Below are 23,858 nucleotides of genomic sequence, written 5' to 3' on the forward strand. Positions count from 1 at the left end.
ACAATTTTGGCTACATTACTATAGAACAAAAAGGAATGGAACCCCTTGGTTGAACACAAACCTGTAATATGGTGAAAGAATCTGTTTATTGTTTAGATCTGTAGTCTTTCTGACTTTTTTCCCTTTCATATTTAACGTTTTTTCTGTAGTGGATTTCATCATTTACTTTCATTACAAACGTGAAAAGAGGGCTGTACAAAGATTATGGCACATTGGATAAGTTTTATTTTTTTCTTATATGTAAAACCTAGTTTTCAATAGAGTTTTCGGAAGTCTCTATATGAATGGGGGACCAACCTCCACATGACTTCCCTGTCTTTTATAATTTAGCAAAATGAGTCACCTGCTAACCCTGGATGATTCTCAAAAGAAACTGAATGCTGGTTTATAATTACAGCTCATTTGAGAATGGAAGAGATCATTACTGACCTCCAGTTTCACGCTGGAACATTTGGTTCCCCACAAATGTTTGATTACAATCCTGCCATTATAATGGAAGCTTGTGAGGACTTGTGCATGCACAGATGTGAAAGTATATGTTTAGACATCCTCCCCAAAGACACCTCCATGTTGCTGCTTCTTACACAATCAAACACAGACAAATTCAGTGATCCTGTTGAGCTCATGTAAGAGTTGAATTGCACAAAATTAGAATTTGATGAGTAAAGAAGTATGTAAATTGGAAAGAATTAGAAATAAAATTTTGATTTTGAATTTTACATTTTTAAATTTGACTCAGAAAGTTTCAGTGAAATAAGATGAATTAGAATTCCAATCATTAAAACATAAACATACAGCATAGAGTTTTAGTGGAGAAAGTTAGAACAGACAATCAGAACTGTTAAGAATTTGAATTACATCTATAACAATATAGTTCAATTAAATTAGTTCAATTGGATTGAGTTTGATTTATTGCATTAGGACAATGTCTTGAATTGTAGTTCAAATAAAGAGAAGTAGAATTTAGAAAATTTGAGTTACATTGGATATAATAATCAAATAAATAGGCAGACATATTGAAGAAACAATCAAAGAAAGTGAAATAGGCAGTTAAAGGTATCTCTGCATAATTTAGCATGAGTGCCTGCACTCTTTAGACTATGAGGACTGTAATGCTGTGGGTTATCAGCCAGGCTTAGCTCTTTCATTTCTTTCATCTTCTGAGTGAGAGTGAGGAGCATCGTCTTTGTTGTTTTTTTGAAGTTCATTGAGGAAACTTGAGGAAGCATTTACAGAATTGAAGTAATGCTTGAAGAGCCACATAGACTGACTGATAAACAGGCCCTCATTTTATAAATTATGAAGCATGCTGTTTACGTTTACCTGGCGCACTAAGGATGCTATTCATACAGTTGTGTGTATTAATTTGAATTAGAAGACCAGTTCAAAAATGATTTTAAATTATATATTAAGAATATATCTAATAGTGTCAGTGTGTTTGTGTGCATGTATTAATTCTTTAACTTATTCCTGGCACTATGAAGCTACCATTGCTAATAAATTCTTCAGTAGTAAATAGTAAGTTCAGTTCACTGAAAAAAAATATGCAATTTATTCTACAGTATGAAAATGGTATCTTCTGTTAAAAATGTCCACTTAAAAACTTGCTGCAAAAATATTGTGAGAACAGGAAACGGAAAATTGAGTGAGTACAGAAAATTGTACGTTCTTATCCTTACTTTTAAAAGTTTGGTTGCAGGCAGTACATTTTTTTAATGTACTTTGCAGTATTATTAACCCATAATATTATCCATATATCTATATCTATCTTATGTTATCTTATCTTATATAATCCGTATATTTGAATGTAATTAAGTCTAAGTCTGTAATTAAGGGACTAAATAGAAAAATATCTGGTCATTTCTTGGTCCTTCAGGTTTTTCTCTGAAGCACAAACGGAAGAAATCTCTCCTTGGATGGGCTCTGAGAAGAGGATTTAGCAACCAGTCAGAAGGAAAGAGTGATCCCAATGCCAGCAAGCTGTTTGGTCAACCACTTGCCTCTGTTTGTCTTGGCGGAAATCTGCCCAGACCAGTTATGGTGAGGACCTCATTATTTTTACCTGATTTATCTTCAATTTGACCAACTATAACTGATGCTTACAGCAGTATGCAGACGTCTGAGCACAGCTGTTGAATGTTTGACACATTTTGTCATTTGTCAGAATAAACATAGCCTCAGTAGTTTAAAATAAAAAAAAACTTAAACCTAAAAAAGCCTACCTGAAGAGACACAAGTCAAAGCTTTTGGGATGACCTTTACAGTGTCTTGATCCAAACATTATAAAAATAGACATTATAGTAATAGACATTAAAGGCGCATTATATGACAATAGACATTTCTAAGACTCGGGTGATTTGTGCTTTGGGTCACATGCATTTCTGGACAAACTAAAGGATATAGAATTGTCATATTCTCCTCATTACAGGTCAGTAGAGCATCACAATCTGTTATTACATAATCTGTAATGTGTTATTTTAAGGTACAGATGTTACATAATGTTGCTTTAAACAAGCCCAAAACAAGCCAAGTATATCTCAAAACTGTTCTGCATGTTAGTCAGTCCTGGGTCTGTAAGTTTCCATTGTTAATGCTCATAATTTTATTCAATTATGAAAGAATAAGATAAGATATTTCTTTATTAGTCCCATAGTGGGGAAATTCACAGTGCCACAAAGGGATAGCGAGACATTCAGATGCAAAATGTAGATACATTATCAAAAGGTTCTTTATATATATATATATATATATATATATATATATATATATATATATGTATATATATATATATATGCTGCAACATAGAATATGGGTAATTCCTCATCAGCTAGCACAGGGCTCAGTTTAGTTTATTTAACAGTTTTTTTAAGTAATGACTTTATGAAGATATTTCTCATATCCTAAATACTGACTTTGCTGAATGACTAACATAAGCTAAAATATTAACTGGGCATTAATATAACACTACCAATATTCTAATACAAATCAATGCAAACAAGCTGCTTACGGAGGCTTACTGCAACAGCCAAAACTGTTAAGTTGTCTTAAAATAACTCTCCAGTTGCTGCCAAATATGTACATCCCATGCCTTAACAGGTGCCACTGTAATGAAATTGTCAATGTTATTCACATCAGAAATGTTCATGTGGGTTAATGTCAGCTGTCATCAACAGATTGTGTAGGTGTTGTGTAGCCTGCAACTGCTGTTCTTCAGTATAGTGTTACTGTAAATCGTAACCAAGTTGATTACAATTTCATAGCTGCACATATCAAACAGCCTCTAACCTAAACAGGTACTGCCTTATTTTCCCCTTGGAACACGGTTTATAAAATTTTGGACTATTATGGACTGTAATGCATGAATTCATCCCAACATGCTGATGCTGTCTCAGTTATAAGAGTTAAAGCTGGACTGGGTTTGTTGCAGCCGTGGCATATCTTACTGTTACGCAGGGGCTTAAAGACGCAAGGCACACCAACTGTCAGATGACTCTTGTGGGATATGACACTTGTGCAGTGTGAGTGGAATTAAAGGCTAATGAGATTCAGCTTTTTTTCATTCATGCTGCCACTGATGCTGTCATTCACCAGGCAGTAACATGTCTTACACACCTCTATGTAGGATTCGCTCCCCAATAAAGGTCAACTGAAGAATTTTTCATTCTTAATTTTTTGCAGGATCTACTGTGTGTGCTGTACCATGAGGGTCCTAAAACTCTGGGTGTATTCCGGCGTTCTGCCAATGCCAAAAACTGCAGGGTCCTGAAAGAGCGACTGAACTCTGGACATTACATTTCCCTGCACGGAGAATCCGTATTCACAGCGGCATCCCTCCTTACAGTGAGAACCTCATCAGCCTGTTCACATTTAATCTAGATTCAAACTTAATTTAAACTAGCACTTGATAAAAATGACCTCCTATTCCAGATGACTTATCATACAGATGCATTCACACTTGATTAAAATTCATGCTGGATCCAGATTCGCATCACCCTAGATTCAGAATTGGATTTTAGAATTGGATTTTGGATTTTAGAAAAAGAGGTGCTTATTAGAGGTTCCATTCTGTACTAGTGTGGTGGTCGGTTTGATTATTTGCTGAGAATTGTTTTTAATGACAGGTAGTTTTTTTTTTTTACTCCACTTTAAAATAATGACGTTTTCTCAAGCTAACTCAAAATAAAGAATTTTAATAAAATAATTACCTAATTTACCAGATTTTGTCATTATGTGTAAAAATAGTGCTCATTCACAAAGTATAATTACTTTGAATTATACACAGGGTCGTTATTTTCAGACAAAAGGTTGTAATGCAAAGAGGCAAATGCATAAAAGAGCAGCAACTTTGACCTCATTATGGTACACTGGAAGGCCTCATAGCCAATTAAGTACATTGCCCGTAGAGAGAAAAAAAGGCATTGTGACAGGCCAGTGAATATTTAATTCATATTCATGGTTAACCTACATTTATTTAGATTCATAGCTCAGTAGACTAAACTAATGACCTTTCCCCAAGTAAGTTAAAACAAATGTTTTTTTTTAAATGTTCAGAAAAAAATCACACTGAGCACTCTCTCCACCAGTTAAGATGGTCTTAAAGCATGCATGTAACAAATTTACTTTAAACTAACAGCTTCAAAATCATTTTGATGGCACACTGACTTGTAGCAGGGAGGATGAAGTCTCTGTCATTGCCACTCTGAGCCTGTAAAGGACATGATATAGGGTGAGTTAACCCAGAAGTAATACTGCTACAACTACTACTACAAATAATAATAAAAATAATAATCATGCAAAAACAATACCAACGGCAGAAAGAGCAACAACAATAACAACACGTATTGTAATCATTACAAGAACAACAATACCTTTATTTGTTTGTTTTATTATTGTGTTACATTATTGTTTACTTGTTTTGCATCTTGATACATTTTTTATTAGTTATTTAGACTCATATTTAGTACTATTTAGTCTCATATTCAACTGAATTTCAAATACAAATACTAAATAATATATTATTATTAAGAAATAAATAATAATTGTGTAATCATAATAATAACTAAAAAGTAATGAAGAGTACAAAGCAAAAAAAAATGTCGCTGTCACAAAAAAACTTGTATCTCATCATTCAGCATGATCATTTATATTGTGACACAATATAAAGAACACCTGTCAGATTCACATTAGATCAAAAAGGAAAATATAAAGATGCTATGTTTAAGGATGAAAGCAGTTATATAAAAAGTAAAGGACATAGTGTAGATGTGGTCTGCTGTGCAAAGTCCATGAGTTATTTCTTCACCACAAATATAAAATCAGGATCATTTTGAATTTGTATATAATTGATCAGCCTTTTCTGCTTTACTCATTTATGGCAATATTATAGATCTTAGAAGATCTATGCAGGCATTTCATAATGGCAGAGAACATCCCTTAGCAAATCAGATTTCAGAATCGGTATAGTAATATGGTTTTTAACACATGAAAAAATATGATAGCTATGTTATGGCTGGTGTTTTTGTCTTGTTAGCATGGCCGTTATTATTACTATTGGTTATGTGTGTATGTGGCAGAGTAACACAAAAAGGGCTTTGTCAGAGTGGCATTACCATGCAGTAATGGGACTCATAGAACATCCTTCAGCCAATACTATTTATCATTTAGAGCACTGATTTAGAGGTTAGAAGCACCAACATATTTTACTGAAAAACAAACACTGATGGGCTTTTAATGCATTTTGGACCCAATCATGACTACAACCAACTCATTTTACCCCACATATTTACATTGTGAATTTGTAGATCACACTTACCTAATTTCTACCTTGAACCAATTAAGCATTTTAATGTTAATGTGTTGGACTGTATTGGAACTGTCATATTTGGCAAGCACTTTGGAGTTTGCACCACAGACTTGTGTAGTGTGTGGGCATTATCTAGAATGTGGTAGTAAGTCAACAACTGACCTAGAACAGAGAGATTTACAGTGAAATAACTTCTGTTGGTGGTGCTAACATTCTTCCTGAATATGGAATAACAGATTTTATATGTTGCTATAGAGACTCTCTAATTACGCTGTATGTTTAAACATGAGCAACTGAGTGTGTGTGCATGTGTTTGTGTTTGTGTTTGTGTGCGTGTGCGTGTGTGTGTGTGTGTGTGGTGTGTGTGTAGGAGTTTCTACGCAAGCTGCCAGGGAGTGTGTTAGGCTGTGAACTATATGAAGACTGGATGGAGGTGATGGACACTGATGATCTACAGGACAGACACACCTTAGCCAAGAGGTGACACACACACACACACACACACACACACACACACATTCTTAATTAGCCTGTAATGTGTGATGTGCGTAATGATACTGAATTGCCTCCCACACATGCCATGTATTTGTGGTAATGACGACAGTGAAGGAGACATCAGGAGATGTCTCCTTTGAAAGGAAAATTTCACATATACTTCACAGAAAGTTCTCTGCATAATTATGATGTAAAAACAAAATGTCCAGCCTAACAATTAAGGTGGAAGCAAAGGCATTCAGTGTGGATTTCTCCATTCAGACTTTATTAAAAAGGGGGTAAGTTTTTTGTAGATGAAATCATAATTAGTAATTGTTGTAATTCTCTTTATTGCCAGTACTGCAAAACATTCAACACCTTCAATATGTCTATTACTATTAAGAGCATTACTTTGCAATTGCTTAGAGCAACTGAGACTTAAACTGTTGAACCTTTATGGCATCAGAAGTGCTGCCGTATTATTAAATCAAGCTCTGACGGGATAATTGCTGTAAGTGTCTGTTCTAAAGATGGATAATGGAGCAGCTATTACTGCATATATATGGAACAATCTGTAATTGGACAAGATTGCAGTTAATTTGACACCATTGCTATATGCTTCAGCCAGTATAGCATAGATGTAAATGTCTTAAGGTTTAAACTTTTTTTGTACATGTAAAACTCTATATGACATTAGAGTAATGAATAAATAAATGTAATGCTTTGCAGTAAATGTTTACAAAGTATTTAGTGTACGTTAACACTTCAGTATAAATACAGGTACAATCAAAATGACAACACCAGAAGTGTGGCACATGTCAGTCACATGAAAATGTAATGACTTGAGGCTTGCTTGACTTACTGGTAAAAGATTCGATTTGACTTTAACTTGATATTCATGACTCAAGACAGATGATTCGAAAGGACTTGAGGGGGAATGTTAGGGATTTCTTTTTTGTTTGTGTGTTTAAACATGATTTGGTGATTTCTGGCAACCTATCCAAACGCTCCTCTTTTAATTCTTGGTCCATGACTGTATTGACTTACAGGTCGTGTTTCCGCTGTATGAGAGGCAACAGGAAATGCATTAGGGTCAACACATTGTAAATGTACAGAGCTGCTGCTACTGTTTAACCAGAAAAAAAAATGTGTGATTAGTTTTGTCATCAACGTTACTGGTAATGTCTTTCGTCCACTCTCATCCACATGCAACTGATGTGACCTCTGATGTTTACTAGAAATCAGATTTTAGAGTGGATTGTCAATTATTCTAGACCGAAGCACTGTCCAAAGCACACTGTTCCGGAATTCTTGGTCTTTGGGGTTCCCTGCCAATCTTTAGTCCTTGCACACTTCAATGACAGTCAAGCTTCAGTTTCTTTCTAATGGTGATGCTGGCTTGTACTAATGTCGAAAGAAACACTTTATGTTATGATGTAATTTCCTTTATGGCTTCTACAAGGTGTGTTTTACGTGTTTCCATCTCTAGTTATGTGTGTGTGTGTGTGTGTGTGTGTGTGTGTGTGTGTGTGGTGAATTCAATGTTGAAAAACCTTTTGTATGGAAACGTAGCTACTCTGTGCAACCCAGCAGTTGGGCTAAAAAAAAGAACCCAATGATTTACGATGACCCTAATGTCACAGAACGTAAGGAAAGCACAACTTCCCGGTCAAGTTTTATTGAAAAGTTTATATTGTATTTCAGTCACTAAATTCTGAGCATATAAATAAGATTTCATCACTTATAACTCAAAACCGGACTTATCCTGCAGTGTGAGCAAAGTTATAGAAATGCCACACTGCTATTCCGTTGTTCAGTTAAGAACAGATTTTCAGATACAGATAGGACGAATGTTTAAAATCAGGTGTGAGTCAGGCCTTAGTATGTGTAAGCTTAGCATCTTGCTTGTTCCTTGTTTCCTGCTCATTTACCTGTGTACTTATGCGGTTTACCCTAATTTTTTCCTTTGTGTGTGTGTGTGTGTGTGTGTATGTGTTTAGTGTTTTAGCAAAGTTGCCTCAGGAGAACCGTTCTCTACTGTGCTACGTGTTTGGAATGCTTCATTGTATCCACAAACATGCGGATGCCAATCAGATGACTGCAGCTAACCTGGCATTGTGCATTGCACCCAACATGCTGTGGAGATCATCACCCTGCACTGCAGAGCAGGAGAGCCACAACAACCTGGAGGTAATACACATTAATACACAATTGTATATGCTACTGTTTTAATGACATGGCACTATGAATTTGTGTCTGTATTCAGTCTAAACCAGCACTGGGCGTGGCCAAAATCCAAACTTTTTTAACACGTTCTTTAAGCTGTATATCTGTCACAGCCACATCCACTCCTGCTCAAGCCAGCTCGTTAACCTGTCTGAGGCAGTCAGACTCTCCAGAGTTCTAGGGACTGGCCACTGTGAAGTCTCTGGTGTCTATGTTTAGTTTCTGAGCATTCTTGTGTATTGGACTTTCTAGTTTTTGACCTTTTGCCTGTCTACTGACTTTTGATTTTGCCTGCTCTTGTCAATTTAAGGTTCAATTATCCCTGCACTTGTATCCTGAACAGCATGAACTGTTCAAATCATTCTTCATGTGTGACAAAAGCCATGTGATGAAGAGCACAGAAACACATTCAAACATTTTAGTTTGTCCATATTTTAAATGTATGTATTTCTGTGTTTTTTGGGGTCCTAGCAAAGATTTGCTTCCTTGAGAACAGTTCATGATCTGGGTGGGCCAAAAGGAGCAGGGGGCTCTGTAAGAAAGTGATAGGAGGGTGCTTTAAACAGTAAATATGAACCTGAAATTATATCTCATTCAGTAAATATGTGAATAACAGCAGATGGGTGTGAGTGGTTTGGTATTTGGGGTCAGTTTGTGTACAAATATGGTTTTATGTTGGAGGTCATTGAGACAGTGTTTGGACTAAGACACTGTCACTATGTTCAGGCTGGTGCGTTGCATTGGCAGCAGTTCAAAAAACGAGCAGCTTGTCTGTGCACACAAAGTTTGTGTTAGGTAGATTATTTCTTTGTTGTAGCAATGCTTATTGGCAACTAATCTTAAAATGCTGGAAAGCTTGTTAATTTCTCTTTTAAATGGTGACACATTTGTAAGGAACATGCGTTTGTGGGATGAGCAGCAGAGCAGGTTGCATCCATGAAAAATTTGCCAAATCCTCTCTGCCAATGACTCGATAGGTGTTTGGTGGACTGGATGTTTGAAGTTGACATATTGGCAAGACATATTAGCAGTTTAACAATTTATTCATTTAACAAACAAGAACCATACACAGCCACAACAGCCTGGCACCTCCTCCTCATGCTGATCACCAGCCTGGTCTGCTGTGGGATGGCATCCCATTTGTCAAGCAGCATTTGTCGCCAACGTGTCAGCCAATGTGGTTGTGTTGGTCACTCTGGCACGAACAGCACGCTCAAGTTGATCCCACAAGTGTTCAATGGGGTTGAGGTCAGGACAGCTGGCAGCCCATTCCATCCTCTCCACTCCTAAATTCTGGAGGTAGTCTCTGATAAACCCTCTGTGGGGGTGAGCGTTGTCATCTTGGATGATAAAGTTCGGTCCCAGACTGTGGAGATATGGGATTGCCACTGGTTGCAGAATTTCATCCCGATATTGCTCTGCATTCAGATTAAGCCTTCAATGATGACAAGCCTCATTTTTCCAGGGAGATACTCCTCTACACGATCATACTGATGATCCAACTGCCGTAGGCAAAATCTGTATCAATAAGTATCAATAGGAACATTAAAAATTTTATATATATAAAAATAATATATTATGTTTGGCAATGGAAGAGAAGATTTGGCAAATTTTTCATGGGCTTAACACACATACTCCGCTTTACTGATCACCCCACACATTCCTTGTCCTGATGCTTGTGGCAACATTTAAAAGGGAGATTAACAGACTTTCCATTGGTATATAATTTATTGCCAAGAAGCATTGTTACAACAAAGCAATAATCTACCAAACACAATTTCTGCTAAGTTATATATATATAAATCTGCAGAAAATGTGTGAAGTAAACGTGGACCAGAATCTCAAAGAAATGTTTACAACATTTTGTGAAATCCCTGCAAAGAAGAATTGAGGATCTTATAAAAGCAAAAGCATGCCCAACACATTATAAGTGTAGTGTTTCTAATTAGGTTTCATGAGGCAAAGTGCCTAATGAAGTGACTGTAATAGTCTGTAATGAATGGCTCCTACACCCAAACAGTGAAGAAATAGTCAGTTGGGATTCAGCCATGTGTTCATAACTGCTTGCTGTACATATAGTCACTATTTGGGTGTAAAAGAGCCAGTTATCTGCAGCTTGGTTTAATACTACTGAAAACTCATCACACTGTTGAAAGTGGTAAAACATTCAAGTGACATTCTTTAGGTTTTATCTAAACATAATTTACAATTATTTACAATCTCTAATATGTTAGTACAAAGCCTAACAGCGGCTATGAATGGAGGAGCTTAATTAATTAATTAAATTGTTGCTAGCTCTCAGCCTATTAGTTCACTCTAGCTGTTAATACAATGCATTACCAGCGTGTCAGTTTTTTCATCAGCGTGTCAGTTTTTTCACTCCATGGTCCATGTGGGCAGCGTAACAATCCATTAACGGCACAATAGTGTCAATCACTTGGTTTATTAATACAGTATTTAGTTGTGAGACTATATATATGTCTAAATATTAAGTATTTTGTACTTTAGAATTGCAGAATGATGTAATTATATTTACATTCACTGCAAGACCTCATTTCAGCATCCTGGCTTGAAACTTGGCCTTTAAAACTCAAAATGCGCATTCTTCAATTCTCCTTCAATTCAATACATTAGTCATCCATACTCTCCAAAACTGCTGAAAATAAAAACCCTCTCCTGTGCACAGCAAGAAGAGGTGCCCAGGAGTGAAAGAGGAAAGTGGCTGAAAGGAATAAAAACAGAGGAGGGGTTAAGAGAGTTTGAGAGAGGGAAATGAACCAGAGGGAGGTGAAATACGTTTTAAGCGTGCTCTCACTCACATATGAAACAGCCTGCTGGTTTTCCTTTATTTGACATGAGCAGGGGAGATGATTCTATTACTTGTGTAATTAAGCAGCGCTTTTTACTCAATGGAAAAGCATAAAAGGACAAAGCTACAAAGCTAAAAAAAAAAACAAAAAAAACATTTAAATGGCTTCTAATTTCATTAAACAATTATAACCATTTCATTAAGTGTAATTACAATTTATACTGGAATTGCAGAATGAAGTGCAAAATCATAAAAAAAAATATAGCCATCAAAAAAAATAATAATAATAAAGGATAAATTGTGGTAAAATGTGTCATTTTTCTAAGCTCTGATATCCTAAACATTGAAAGTTTCTGTCTGTTTCTGTCTGTTCACTATATCAAATCCAATTCAGTATTTTTCAAACTAGCAAAATAATGCATAAAGCATATTACTCTTAAATCAACAACCTTTTTTTCTGTTTAACTGAGAAGCTGTTTCCAGTCATGTACTAGTTTTGAGAGACTGATGGTAAATACACACATGGACAAAATTGTTGGTACCTGTCATGATCCACACGGTCTGACAAGAATGGGTGAACACTCGCAGAGGATGGACCAAGACGAGAGAGTTTATTGATCACAATAAACCGGAAACAAAACAGAAATGCAGCAATGATTACCAGGGATAAGGAGGAACAGAAACAACAACCGTGACTACCAATACTGGGCAAACCAAAAGAACACACCTGGGGCTGGTGAGGCACTAGGGCTGTGCTAGCTGCCGGGGCTGAGCCAATACCGCTACTCAGAAACATAAACTTCCAAGCCGAGCCTGGGAAAACTAAGGACTAGGACATATAGAGTAGCGCTAGTCAGGCGCATTGAACTTACTAGACTTGAGAGCGTGAGGAGTCAGCTGCCAAACCTAGACGACTGATCCGGTCCGACGGTGAGGAGAGCTAACTGCTGAAGCAAGCTGGAGAGTCGCTCACTCCTGGAGCCCCTGGACCCAAGCTCACTGAACCTATGAACCTATGGAGCAGTAGCTCCCTAATGGACCCTGAGACGAGAGCTGCCTCTGTACGAGGATGGACTCTACAGACTAGACTGATGAATCCTGAGTCTCTACCGTGAACTCCATAACCTAGGTGCATGTGGTGCACTAAGGGTAATTCTCGGCCACCGACAGCTGACACTAGCCCTCCTTAAATACACCAGCCAACAGGTGTAACACATAAACCAAACAATGAACAGACACATGACAAACACAACCTAAAACCAAGATGGCGAGTCCTTTTCAACATAAAAGTGCAGAACATAACTAAACATGACATGAACATGACAAGACTTTGAAGGGGGAGTTCTAGATTGCCTGTGAGCCGTGGCCCGAAACCACCCCTGGGACGGGCACGGCGGCGCGGGCGTGACAGTACCCCTCAGGTAATGAAAGAAAAAACCACAATGGTCACAGAAATAACTTGAATCTGATAAAAGTAATAAATAAAAGTGCTATGAAAATCAACCAGTTTCAGTCAGACATTGCTTTTCAACCATGCTTCAACAGAATTATTAAAAAAAAATAAACTCATGAAACAGTTCTAGATGGACAGAAATGATGGTTCCCTTAACTTAATATTTTGTTGCACAATCTTTTGAGGCAATCACTGCAACCAAATGATTCTGCACCTCTCAGCAGGTGTTTAGGCCCACTCCTCATGAGCAAACTGCTCCAGTTGTCTCAAGTTTGAAGGGTACCTTTTCCAGATGGCATGTTTCAGCTCCTTCCAAATACGTTCAATAGGATTTAGGTCAGGGCTTGTAGAAGGCCACTTGAGAATAGTCCAATTTTTTCCTCATAGCTATTCTTGGGTGTGTTTAGCTGTTTTAGCTTTTGGGTCATTATCCTGTTGCAAGACACATGACCTGCGACTGAGGCCAAGCTTTCTGACACTGGGTAGCACATTTCTCTCTATCCCTTAAATCCCTTGATAGTATTGAGGTTTCATTGTACCCTGCACAGATGTGCCTTGGCAAAAAGTTCCATTTTTGTCTCATCTGTCCATAGGACATTCTCCCAGAAGCTTTGGGGCTTGTCAACATATAGTGGCAAATTCCAGTCTGGCTTATTATGATTTGTTTTCAACAATGGTGTCCTCCTTGGTTGTCTCCCATGAAGTCCACTTTGGCTCAAACAATGACGGATGATGCAATCTGACACTGGTTCTCCTAGAGCTTGAAGTTCACCTTTAATCTCTTTAGAAGTTTTTCTGTGCTCTTTTGTGACCATTTGTCTCTTTGATTTTTCATAAATTTTCAAAGTTGGCTACAGTCCCATGGATCTTAAATTTCTGAATAAAATGTGCAACTGTAATCACAGGAACATCAAGCTGCTTGGAGATGGTCTTATAACTTTTATCTTTAAGATTATTTTCTTTCTAATCTCCTGAGACAACTCTTTCCTTTGCTTCCACTGGTCCATGTTGAGTGTGGTACACACCATGTCACCAAACAACACAGTGACTACCTGTAGCCCTAAATATAGGCCCACTGACTAATTACAAGATTGTAGACACCTGTGATGCTAATTAGTGAACACACCTTGATTTAACTCGATGTCTCTTTGGTTACCTTATTTTCAGGGGCCATCATTTTTGTCCAGGCCTGTTTCATGAGTTTACTTTTTAAAATAATTCTGTTGAAGCATGGTTCAAAATCAATGTCGGATTTTCATTTGTTAATTTTCATAGAATTTGTATTTATTATTACAAATCAGGTTCAAGTTATTTCTGTGACTATTGTGGGTTTTTCTTCAATTAATCGAGGGGTACCAACAATTTTGTCCACATGTGTATGTATTAAATGTTTTTAATTCTGTCACTGCCAGATTTACTAACCAGCTTCACAGACCACTGAAAGTCCCACACAGCAAAGTTGCCAGCGTTAAATCAACACTGATAGTTTTACACTTTAATGTTAATTAAAAAACACTATAAGGGTTGATTTAACACTACCAAATTTGCTGTGCAGCCTTCATCACATCACCAACTGGTTGTACTCCTACTGGTGCAACGTATTGCTAGTGTTAACTAATATTAAAAACATTTATTCTATTTTATTGTACAATATTTATCTACTTATTGAAAGGAACTTTCTTAGCATTGAATTTTCTAACGGAGTCTGGGTGTCTGAATGGCGGGACACAATGAGACTCAAAGCTCTGTGTATGCAGGAAGTCATTTATGTAGAAGTGTGGGGGTGGTTTTAACAAGATCTTACTGATGTCACTCTAAAACCTTCTATACTTGCACAAAGAGCAAGTTGGTTGGCAACAGGCATGCACCACACGCACACACAGTTGCCATTGTCAGTGCACTAAATGAAAATAAACAGACAGTTAATCTCTTAAACTCTATGTAATAAATGACTGCCACCTGCACGCTTAAAACGCACCACAAATGTTTGAGGTTTGATTGATGAGACATATTTCCATGTCATTATTGTTGAATGTGAAGCAACAGTTTCTAAGCAAATCAGAATGCAGTTCACATTGCTACAAGCTGGTCTGTTCAGTGGTTAAATCTCAGCACGTCTGTGTATTATTATACTCACATCTATATTTCTGTATTTGTTTTTCGTTACCGGAGATTCATTATTAATATCCATAATTTCATCAGTATTACTCATTAAGGAAATGCTGTGACAACATGGATAATCACGTGATTAATAAAGGAAGGTAGAACTAGGTCCTATAGAACGAGGTTAAAATGGTGGCTTATGACACAAATAAAACACAATGTTTGTTTTTTGTTTTTTTTGGCAGACCATGTTCTTTATATATCTGAATAAACACAATAACAGCCATATGAAACCTAGAGAAAGAAGACATTAAGTGGCAGATAAATGTGGCTATAGCACTATAAGTACAAAAAACAGTGAATCTGAATGAAGTCTTACATCCCCACTTTTTAAACAAATCCTTGTTACTTGCATTTGTTACGGTTTGTCAAGGCTGGAGTCAGATGTAAATGCGAGGCATTTTTTAATAAAAAAGCAAACAAACAGAACAAACATACTACAAACCAAACACTGAGACTAAAAACAGAAACAAAAAGAAACAGAACAAACAGGAAAAGCAAATACCAATGAAGGCTGAAACAAAGGGGTACTTATACAGAGGATAACAAGGGACTCATAAGGAACACATGGAACTAACAAGGGGGCGTGGCTACACAGGTGGAGACACCAATGAACAGGATGAGCTAGAACTGACAAGACAAACAGAGCCATGTGCTTGGGAGCACAAGGCAACAGAAAACAGAGGCAGAGATGACAGAACAGGGGCTGGTTTGACAACATTAAGGCTTTTTGGTGTTTTTAGTCCTGAGCCTTTTTGAGGGATAATAAACTAAATAAATTAAAACATACATTGCATAGTTCATTGTATATTTAACAACGAATGACATTTAAAACAGAATGAAAGCTTAACTTCAAATGGTGCAGGGGTTATATGTTGGTGCCAGAATGTGACTTCTGCACTATTTAAGGGGGAACGGAAAAGTTGAATAAGGAGCTGGCATATAGGAAGCCATCTTCAACCTCATACAAGGCTTTAAGTGGGTTTGTGTATCTTTTGATTAAAGATGGTGCATACATTATTGTCATTGTCTGTTGCCAGTAACAGCACCCATCTAGTTGTAATGTCTTGATTCAGTGCAACTGAGAACACATTAGATTGTTTTCTGCAGGACTGATAAGTCTAGCTTACTGTTTTGAGCACAACAACCCCTTGGAAATGTATGTCCTTGGTGGCAGTGTTTAGTGCTGCACACTGAGCTGAAGGAAGTGGTTAAGTTGCCAGTGTTCTCTTTTTAATATTGCGGATGGCAATCATGATGGTATACTCAAGTAATTGTTAGCTTCCGTGCCAAAACACGAAGGAATTTTCCCCATCTGAATTCCTGAATTACAGCAACCAAAACCAAACCCACCCCGCCTCTGTAGCTTTCCAAAAGGGTTAATTAGGATGTTCTGGAAAGACAAGGCCATCTTTATTTTATTCCTGTTTTCATCACCATACACTAACTGACTGCTCATGCTCTACATTTTACTAAGCACTATAAAAAATGTGCCTGTATAATTGCATTGCAATAACACACATGGAAAATACTTACTAATCTTTAGTATCACAATCACAAAAAGTATCGTAAAACAAAAAGTATAATAATAACAATAATAATAACAAAAAGCCTTATTTGTAGACGCATTTTGATACAGAAATGCAGACGTCCGTACCATCTGGGCCTTACTCTAAACCTATCGCTACGACAGTGTTTGGGCCTGTATACCAAACGGTACTCAGGGTGCTGACACTGGTGATTTGTTTCATGTTTACACTTGTTTTTCTTTGCTTTTTTCCGCTGTCTACGTCCAGGTGGCTGCGCTCATCCGATTCCTGATAGAAAGCTCCCCCACCATCTTTGGCGATGAAGTGGAAAGCACATTTGCTGCGCTGTTGAGCGCAGCACAGGAAACAGATGACCTCACAGGTCAGCACTTTTATTGATGCTTTAAAAAACAGTGGTGTAAACTGAAGAGAACTGAACAATCAATCATCTTCCTGTACAATCAGCTTCTTGCAGTTGCAAACACAATTTGTATTTTCTGCTTTGTTGATTGATTGTTTACAGAGTTTTAGAGCTTTTGACCAAAATATATCACTGAATACTTTAAAAGGGGAAGTCCTTAGATTCTTCAAAATTGGTGGTTCAATGTGAAACTCTCAGTTCTATACATATTTAGAGAAAGCCAGTGTTGGGGAATGGAACCAGATGTTTGAGTTTAATGCTTTTAAAAGCTTTGTCACAGAATGTTATTACACCAAATTATTATGAATACACCTGATGCCTAAGACACTATTTTACCATAGTTTTGTAAAGGTTTTTCAAATTGTCTATGAATAAAATGGTCAAAGGGTACATGCAGGTCAATAAAAAAAACAAATTACAATCATTAACATCACATTTAAAACCCAAACAATGTGTAGGTTCACTGGTGGTTCTGATTAGTAAATAAAATGTATCACTAGATGGCTGGTGCATTAGATGCTTCAAGGATGCTCAACTGACATTCAACTGAATGCCTATTAAATGCAACTGAACTCTAATTCAATATATATCTCAATTTAATCTCAGATTTCAGTTGCATTTAATAGATATTAGGTTAAATGTTAATGGAATGTCAATTGAGCATCTATGAGGCATCTATAATGGACCATCCAAGTAAAGTAATACAAAATAAAATGGCTAGACTTGGAATGTCATGGCGACCCCTGCTTCCTATTACCACTGGTGTAAAGAAGTCATTACATTTCTCCACCGTGCACCTTTTCACATCACACTAGTGCTCTGACAGGAATGTGAAGTGTGCCCACGCATTAGTTACAAAATCCACTGGAAGGACCAGAATGGAGACTTGGTGAAGCTGATTGGTAAATAGGTTCATAGCAACAGAAGGTACGCTGGGTCTCTGTAGGCCGGCTGTTTGAGAGGCTATAGCTTTTCTTCCATATAATGGCGACAAAAGTACTTAATTCCAGCATAACAGTCATACCTTTGGTAAAAAAAAAAAAAACAAAGCTTAGTTGAGAAACTGCATAAATTTACTAGCTCAGCTAATATGATCTCAAGTGTGTATTCCAGAATGACCTTGGGACACATATTAAAATGTACTGTTGGATAAAGCCAGCAAACAGAGATGGAAAAAATGATACCTTCAGTCCTTATGATTTTGCCTTAGGCTGTGAAATGAGCACACATGCCCAGAGCGATGGGCAGCCATCGCTGCAGCACCCGGGAGGTAGAGAGGGCCCCATCAGGGGCAACTTCCCGAGCCCGGGTATCGGACCCACAACCCTCATCAAAAAGTTATCACAATAGGCTGGAGCTTTAACCACTTAGCCACCACTGCACCCGGCCCACCTGGCAGCCCATAGGCTGTTTGAGGGTTTAAGGTAACAATCAAGAAATAGAAACCCAACAGTAGTCGCTGTCACTGCTGAGAATGACTTAATGTGCCTCAAAAGATTGAATATGCATGTTGGATTAAATGAAGGCAGTTGTTTTCTCAAGCTAGTATTGTAGGTACATCCTCATATGCTGAACTGGTCCCATTACTTTGCCAGTATTGTTACTGATTTGTCTTTATTTATCATTGTCATCTGTTTAAGGGAAACAATTTTAAGTCAGAAAATGTGCCGTTGTCATGGAAGCTGCAAGTTTGGATTATCACTGCTGTCCAATGAAAACATGTATCTCTATTTTGAAAATCTCTTCAGAGCCACTCCCTTACTGACATATTTGTCATATTGCCCACCTTTATATAAAACCAACATATTGTTACTGTTATTTTAAAGCTACAAGTTCATTTGATCACAGCAGCTTCTTTTAAAACTTTTATATGCGTTTTTTTTTCATGATTAATGGACCAAAAGATCTTCCTAGAATGTAATAATATCTTTACCTTCTAATTTAAATGAAAACATTTTTAATATACTTTTTTTTTATTCTCCCAGCTGATGCATCATTCCTTCTCCACTCTTCTTCGGAAGAGACCGATCAAGATGGTCTCGCATCTCCTCTCCACTCACCGGACCTTGATTGCTTCCTTCCTCTGACCACTCAACACACAGAGGTGCACCCTTTGAAGATCAGCATGGCAGCAGAAGGGGCGTATAGCTGTGGGACTCTAAATTTGAAGTCTTCGCGATCCAGTGCATCGGTCAGTTCGCTTGGCATCGAAGAACTTAGCCAGTCTCGAAACCGATGCCTTTCTGAGCCTTCTATGTGCCCCGCGACTTCTGGAACGCCAGTTTTGCCTCACATCCCTGTCCTCCGCCAGTCCAGCTGTGATAACGCTGTGATTGATGGTAAAGTCATTCAGATGCAGGATGCAAGGGAATTCAGCCCACTTCTACAGGCTCGCAAAGGTGGAACAGGCAAAGGACGGTACGCATTCTGGAAGTCGCCACAGTTCTCAGCCCGCTTTCGGCATCCTGTCCAGAGACTTGCGAGCATGTCCAGTCTTTCATCCACCACCACCACTTCTTCTCTTAGCTCACTGGACAGTGCTGTGTCGTTCAGCTCTGCTGAGCCAATCCCCAGCCCCAGTGACAATACCCGCCCGTTTTTGTTTGGTGCTTCTGCCAGATTGCGCCCACTGACTCCAGAGATGCCCAGGAAGCTGTGGAAAATGGCGTTCACTTACGAAGAGCAAGAGGCAGAGCTACGAGATGGGCAGAACAGCAGCACAGAGACAACTGAAGCAAAATGCTTAAGCTGTGACTGTCCTTTGACCCTTAAGGATGAGAGTAAGGAGGTTAGCAAAGGAGAGAAAGAGGGAGAGATAACAGTAGGGGGAAACCAGAAATCACTAGCAATGATGAACGTTAGGGATGGAAAGAGTGAAATGAAAAAAAAGGAAGGTGGAGAAACTTTGGTGGAGGGAGAGAGAGTGATAGATGGGGAGAGAGACGGAGGTTTAACAGTAGAAGAAAGAGAAAGAGAGACTGACATAAAGACCTGCAGTTTAGAAAGTGCCACTGGTGGTCTGGAAGGTGAGTTGCCTATAGCTGAGAGTGTGTGTAGAGTAGAGCAAAGTGTGTGCTGTCTAAGCTCTACCGAGACATGCCTGAGCCGGGATGACCCTGAATGTCTGTGTGACACAAATACACTTAGCTTTAATGAAGGAATCTCACAGGAGGACACACATCAGCTGATGTCTGATAATGAGAACTGGGACTTGGAGCACATCCTCTCACGTATACAACCTTGCCCGGTCCACACACATACACAGAAGGACCTCTGTACTCAACACACTCCCACACAAACAAACCCCTGCAGCCATAGCCACAGGGAGACATCTGTTGCTCACGTTCGCCTGGAGCGACCACTCTCGAATTCTGACACACACACATCCCAAACGTCTGCTAACATAGTCCCCTCAGTAAAAGGCAAGGTGAACAGGATGAAGATTACTTTCTTCCCCACTGTGGGCAGGGTGATGCTCAAACAGTCCCGGATCAAAAGTCTCAGAGCACTAGGGGTCACACATGCTCTCTCTGCTGATGAGAATGGGCCTGGGGTTAAAACAGGGGGTGTAGCACAGGTGAATATCCCACAGACGTTATTTTACAGGCAAAATGTCCCACTGGTTCTGCATTCTGCAGCGCTAGGAAAGCCACCCAGCAAAGAAGTTGTTGACGATGTTGGAAATGTGACAGACGTCAAGGCAACGGAGGATGATGGTAGTAGTGGATTTAGCATTATGGCCTCCACCAGAGACAGTGTGTGTGCTCAGAATTTTTCTGCCAGTAAAATCATTAATGATAACCAAGGTCCAGATGTCGGCCATAAAGTCAGCATCAATGCTTCTGATGGCCCTGGCCACACTGTTAGCATTAGCAGAGTAGACGCCATTAGCAACAGCACCAGCAACAGCATTAGCCTGTCTCCTGGTCACACTGACCAGCCTGACCTCACCTCTAAAGTCTCCAGCAAAGGCCCCAGAACCTTCCGCCACACCATTCGCATTCGACTGCCGACTAATGTCCGCAACACTGTCAAAGCATACTTTGTTCATGCACACACAATCCCGCATGCTAATGCACACTGTGCTGCATCCACACACAACTCCCCCAAAGCCCAAAACAGACAGTTGTTTAGCAGCAAGCTGCAGTGTCAGAGATCAGGTGCAAATACTCCTGCACATACTGAAGGGGACGCTGCTGCAAGCCTCTCAGATGAATCTTTTGCTTGAGTGAAAACCAAATGTGCCACAATTTGATCCAATGGCCAAATGTATAATTGCTAGAACTTGAAGGACACTGTTCACAGTAACTGAAACCTGAAGAGCAGAGTTAGTTTACCAGTTAACTAACAAGCCAGTGCAAGCCAAACACTCAAGGTTTGCTTTGGTTACTGTAATCAACAGACAATAGTTCAACTTACAGTTTGTTTTACGTTTGGAAAATGAATAATTTTAAAATGCTATGACAATTGAACCTGGTTTCACTTGCTAATCAGTTACTAGTCCTGATCTGGGCTGGGTTTCCTGAGAGTAGCTTTGAGGCTAGATAATTCTAAAATGATCAGGCGAGGACTACACTGATTGTTATGAGGAGGGTCAGAAGTGGTGCGTCCATCAACAACATCATGAGCATGAGCCTTAGCAGCAGCATGTGCATTTGTCTGCTCCATTTAGAAGGCTTTGGTTAATTCTTCTCGCTGAATATCTAGAACCTCCTCTAGAATAGCCCATTACATTTATGACTTGGGCTTGCTTTGACATTACAGACACTAATCGCTACAATAGCAAAAGTGTATATATTTCTAAAGGCTTTATTTAACTTCAGTGTGTATGTAATGTATATTTGCTGGGGGGTAGACAGCACATTTGTATTGGCTAGTAATAATTTTAACTTTATTATAAATAAAAATTTAAATATATATATACTTTTTAAGCATAAGGCATACCGTAACTTATGTATAAAAAGAAGCAGGACATGACTACGGGGCAAATTAATATATTTGATTTACAACAGATGCGCAAACGCACACACAGCTTGTCTAGTTCATTTAGAGAGGTTCTGCCAAAAGATTTGAACTCTCTGGAGAAAATAAATGTGAACCTGTTGACATATAAAGGTATTAAGCTCCCCAACATTGAGCTGCTGAGCCAAGAACATAGCTATGCTCTCCTTGTCAGATAATCTGATCCATCACGGGCCTTAACAAAGTAGCTTGATCAAACATGCTAATGTTTCGAATATTTTGAAAAAAGCTAGAAGGCGTAAATAACATGGGGACATTTGCATAATGTTAATAGACCCCCGAAGTCATGTCGTAGCATAAATAAATGGTGTTTTAACTATTATGTTAGCACCATCATATAACAACTACTCAACATGTTTCTGAGGGTATACACACACACACACACACACACACACATACTGTGATAATGACTTGTGATCTGTTACATGTGATCTGTCTCTGAGAAGACACCAAATCTTTGAAATCACCATGTTGTGTATGTGCTTGTATGTGAGCCTGTGTGTTGAATAATTAACCAATTGGTCAGTAGCAGATTGTTACAAATAATGCAAAGCTGGGCAAATGGTCAGTTTTGTATTTTTGTTTGATTATTTAAGTTTTACACACTTTTTTATGTAAGTCATGTATTTATTATATAATGCCATTTCACAGCATTAACCTGATACGCTTATTCCTTTTTTGTTGTTTTGATGTACAAACACACATAAATATCACATACTATAACATGTCACTGTAGAGTGCAACACCTTTTTATGTTAAAATGTGTAGCTTTGTCCCAAAGCTTGCACACTTAAAAATAAAGGATTTATCAAAGGACATTTGGTAATGGCAGCAGTTGCATAAATGGTGCCTTATTAAAGGTACTTCACACTGATGAAAAATCCTTTTGTATATATTTCCATATATAACCTTTTTAAAGTGATTGTACATATCACCAAAAATAGTGCTATTAGTACTGGAATGCAAAGGTTCATTGATGTACACTTGAGAAGTGTGAGCAGGGTTTTAAAAAACATCATGGCTTATTGATGTAACCAAGGTGACGCATTTAACATTAGAAACATTCAATTTCATTACTAACTTTTCCTTCACAGCATCTCAGCACTCGTAGCAGACAGTTTAATGGTGCGAACGAAGGATTGTGGGTAAAGAGAATAAAAAGTTTTGTTTTATGTGGTTCTGTATTATATCTTTCTGTAGATTGTTCTGTGTATTAATTATTTCCTTTTTAATTATCACTATATAATAAAATTTATGTTATATGGTGTATATATGTTTGCATATAATCTATTTGTGTATAATTCTTTACTGGGCACTTATTGACATCACAAACTAAATAATAATTAAAACCACAACCATCTAGGACAGAGTTTGTCACAAAGCAGCTTTAAAGGAATCTGCTGGTAAATCAATCTGCTGGTGAGCAAACTCTGGACATTTAAAAAAGAGAGCACAACACTAGCAATTACTGTTGATTAGTATCATGTTTAGGGAAACAAACTAAACCTCATTGACAGAATTATTTAGATTAACCTGTGAAAACTAATAACTGATTCTAGGAAGCTGTCAGAGATTCTAAGAAGATCTATGAAGATTCCCAGAGTTTGGTGACAGAGGTGCACAATGATTAGGATTGAATGCAGTTGTGGTCAGATGTGTGCATACACTCATCATGAACATGAATGTTATCGCAATAACATCTAAATTTATCTAAATGTATCATCAGGTTTGGCTGATATATAGAGCTGTGTTTCATCTGCATAACAGTGGAAATTAATGTCATGTCTGCTTATAACTGAGCCCAGTGGTAACATGTATGATGTAAATAGTAGTGGTCCTAGAATTGAGCCTTGCGGAACTCCATGTCTTACTTTTGTGTAATTTGAAGATAAGATAAGCACCTCATTGGGATGGGGTCAGAGCAAATTATGGCATCGGACATCGTCTGGGCCAGTTTA

General features: G+C 38.1%; 1 protein-coding gene across 1 annotated transcript in view; it reads left to right on the top strand.

Moving 5' to 3' along the window:
* arhgap20b (Rho GTPase activating protein 20b) overlaps nucleotides 1–23,107 on the top strand; it is a 47,467-nt gene extending 24,360 nt beyond the window's left edge. Inside the window, exons 10-15 of the mRNA XM_072676626.1 lie at nucleotides 1,877–2,040; nucleotides 3,679–3,840; nucleotides 6,174–6,283; nucleotides 8,278–8,467; nucleotides 16,725–16,839; nucleotides 18,864–23,107. Coding sequence (XP_072532727.1) covers nucleotides 1,877–2,040; nucleotides 3,679–3,840; nucleotides 6,174–6,283; nucleotides 8,278–8,467; nucleotides 16,725–16,839; nucleotides 18,864–21,106 — 2,984 coding nt within the window. The 3' untranslated portion in view covers nucleotides 21,107–23,107. The remainder of the gene's footprint in view (nucleotides 1–1,876; nucleotides 2,041–3,678; nucleotides 3,841–6,173; nucleotides 6,284–8,277; nucleotides 8,468–16,724; nucleotides 16,840–18,863) is intronic.
* The last annotated feature ends 751 nt before the right edge of the window (nucleotides 23,108–23,858 follow it).

This window comes from Salminus brasiliensis, chromosome 1, assembly GCF_030463535.1.
Source record: "Salminus brasiliensis chromosome 1, fSalBra1.hap2, whole genome shotgun sequence".
In the NCBI taxonomy this organism is placed as follows: domain Eukaryota; kingdom Metazoa; phylum Chordata; class Actinopteri; order Characiformes; family Bryconidae; genus Salminus; species Salminus brasiliensis.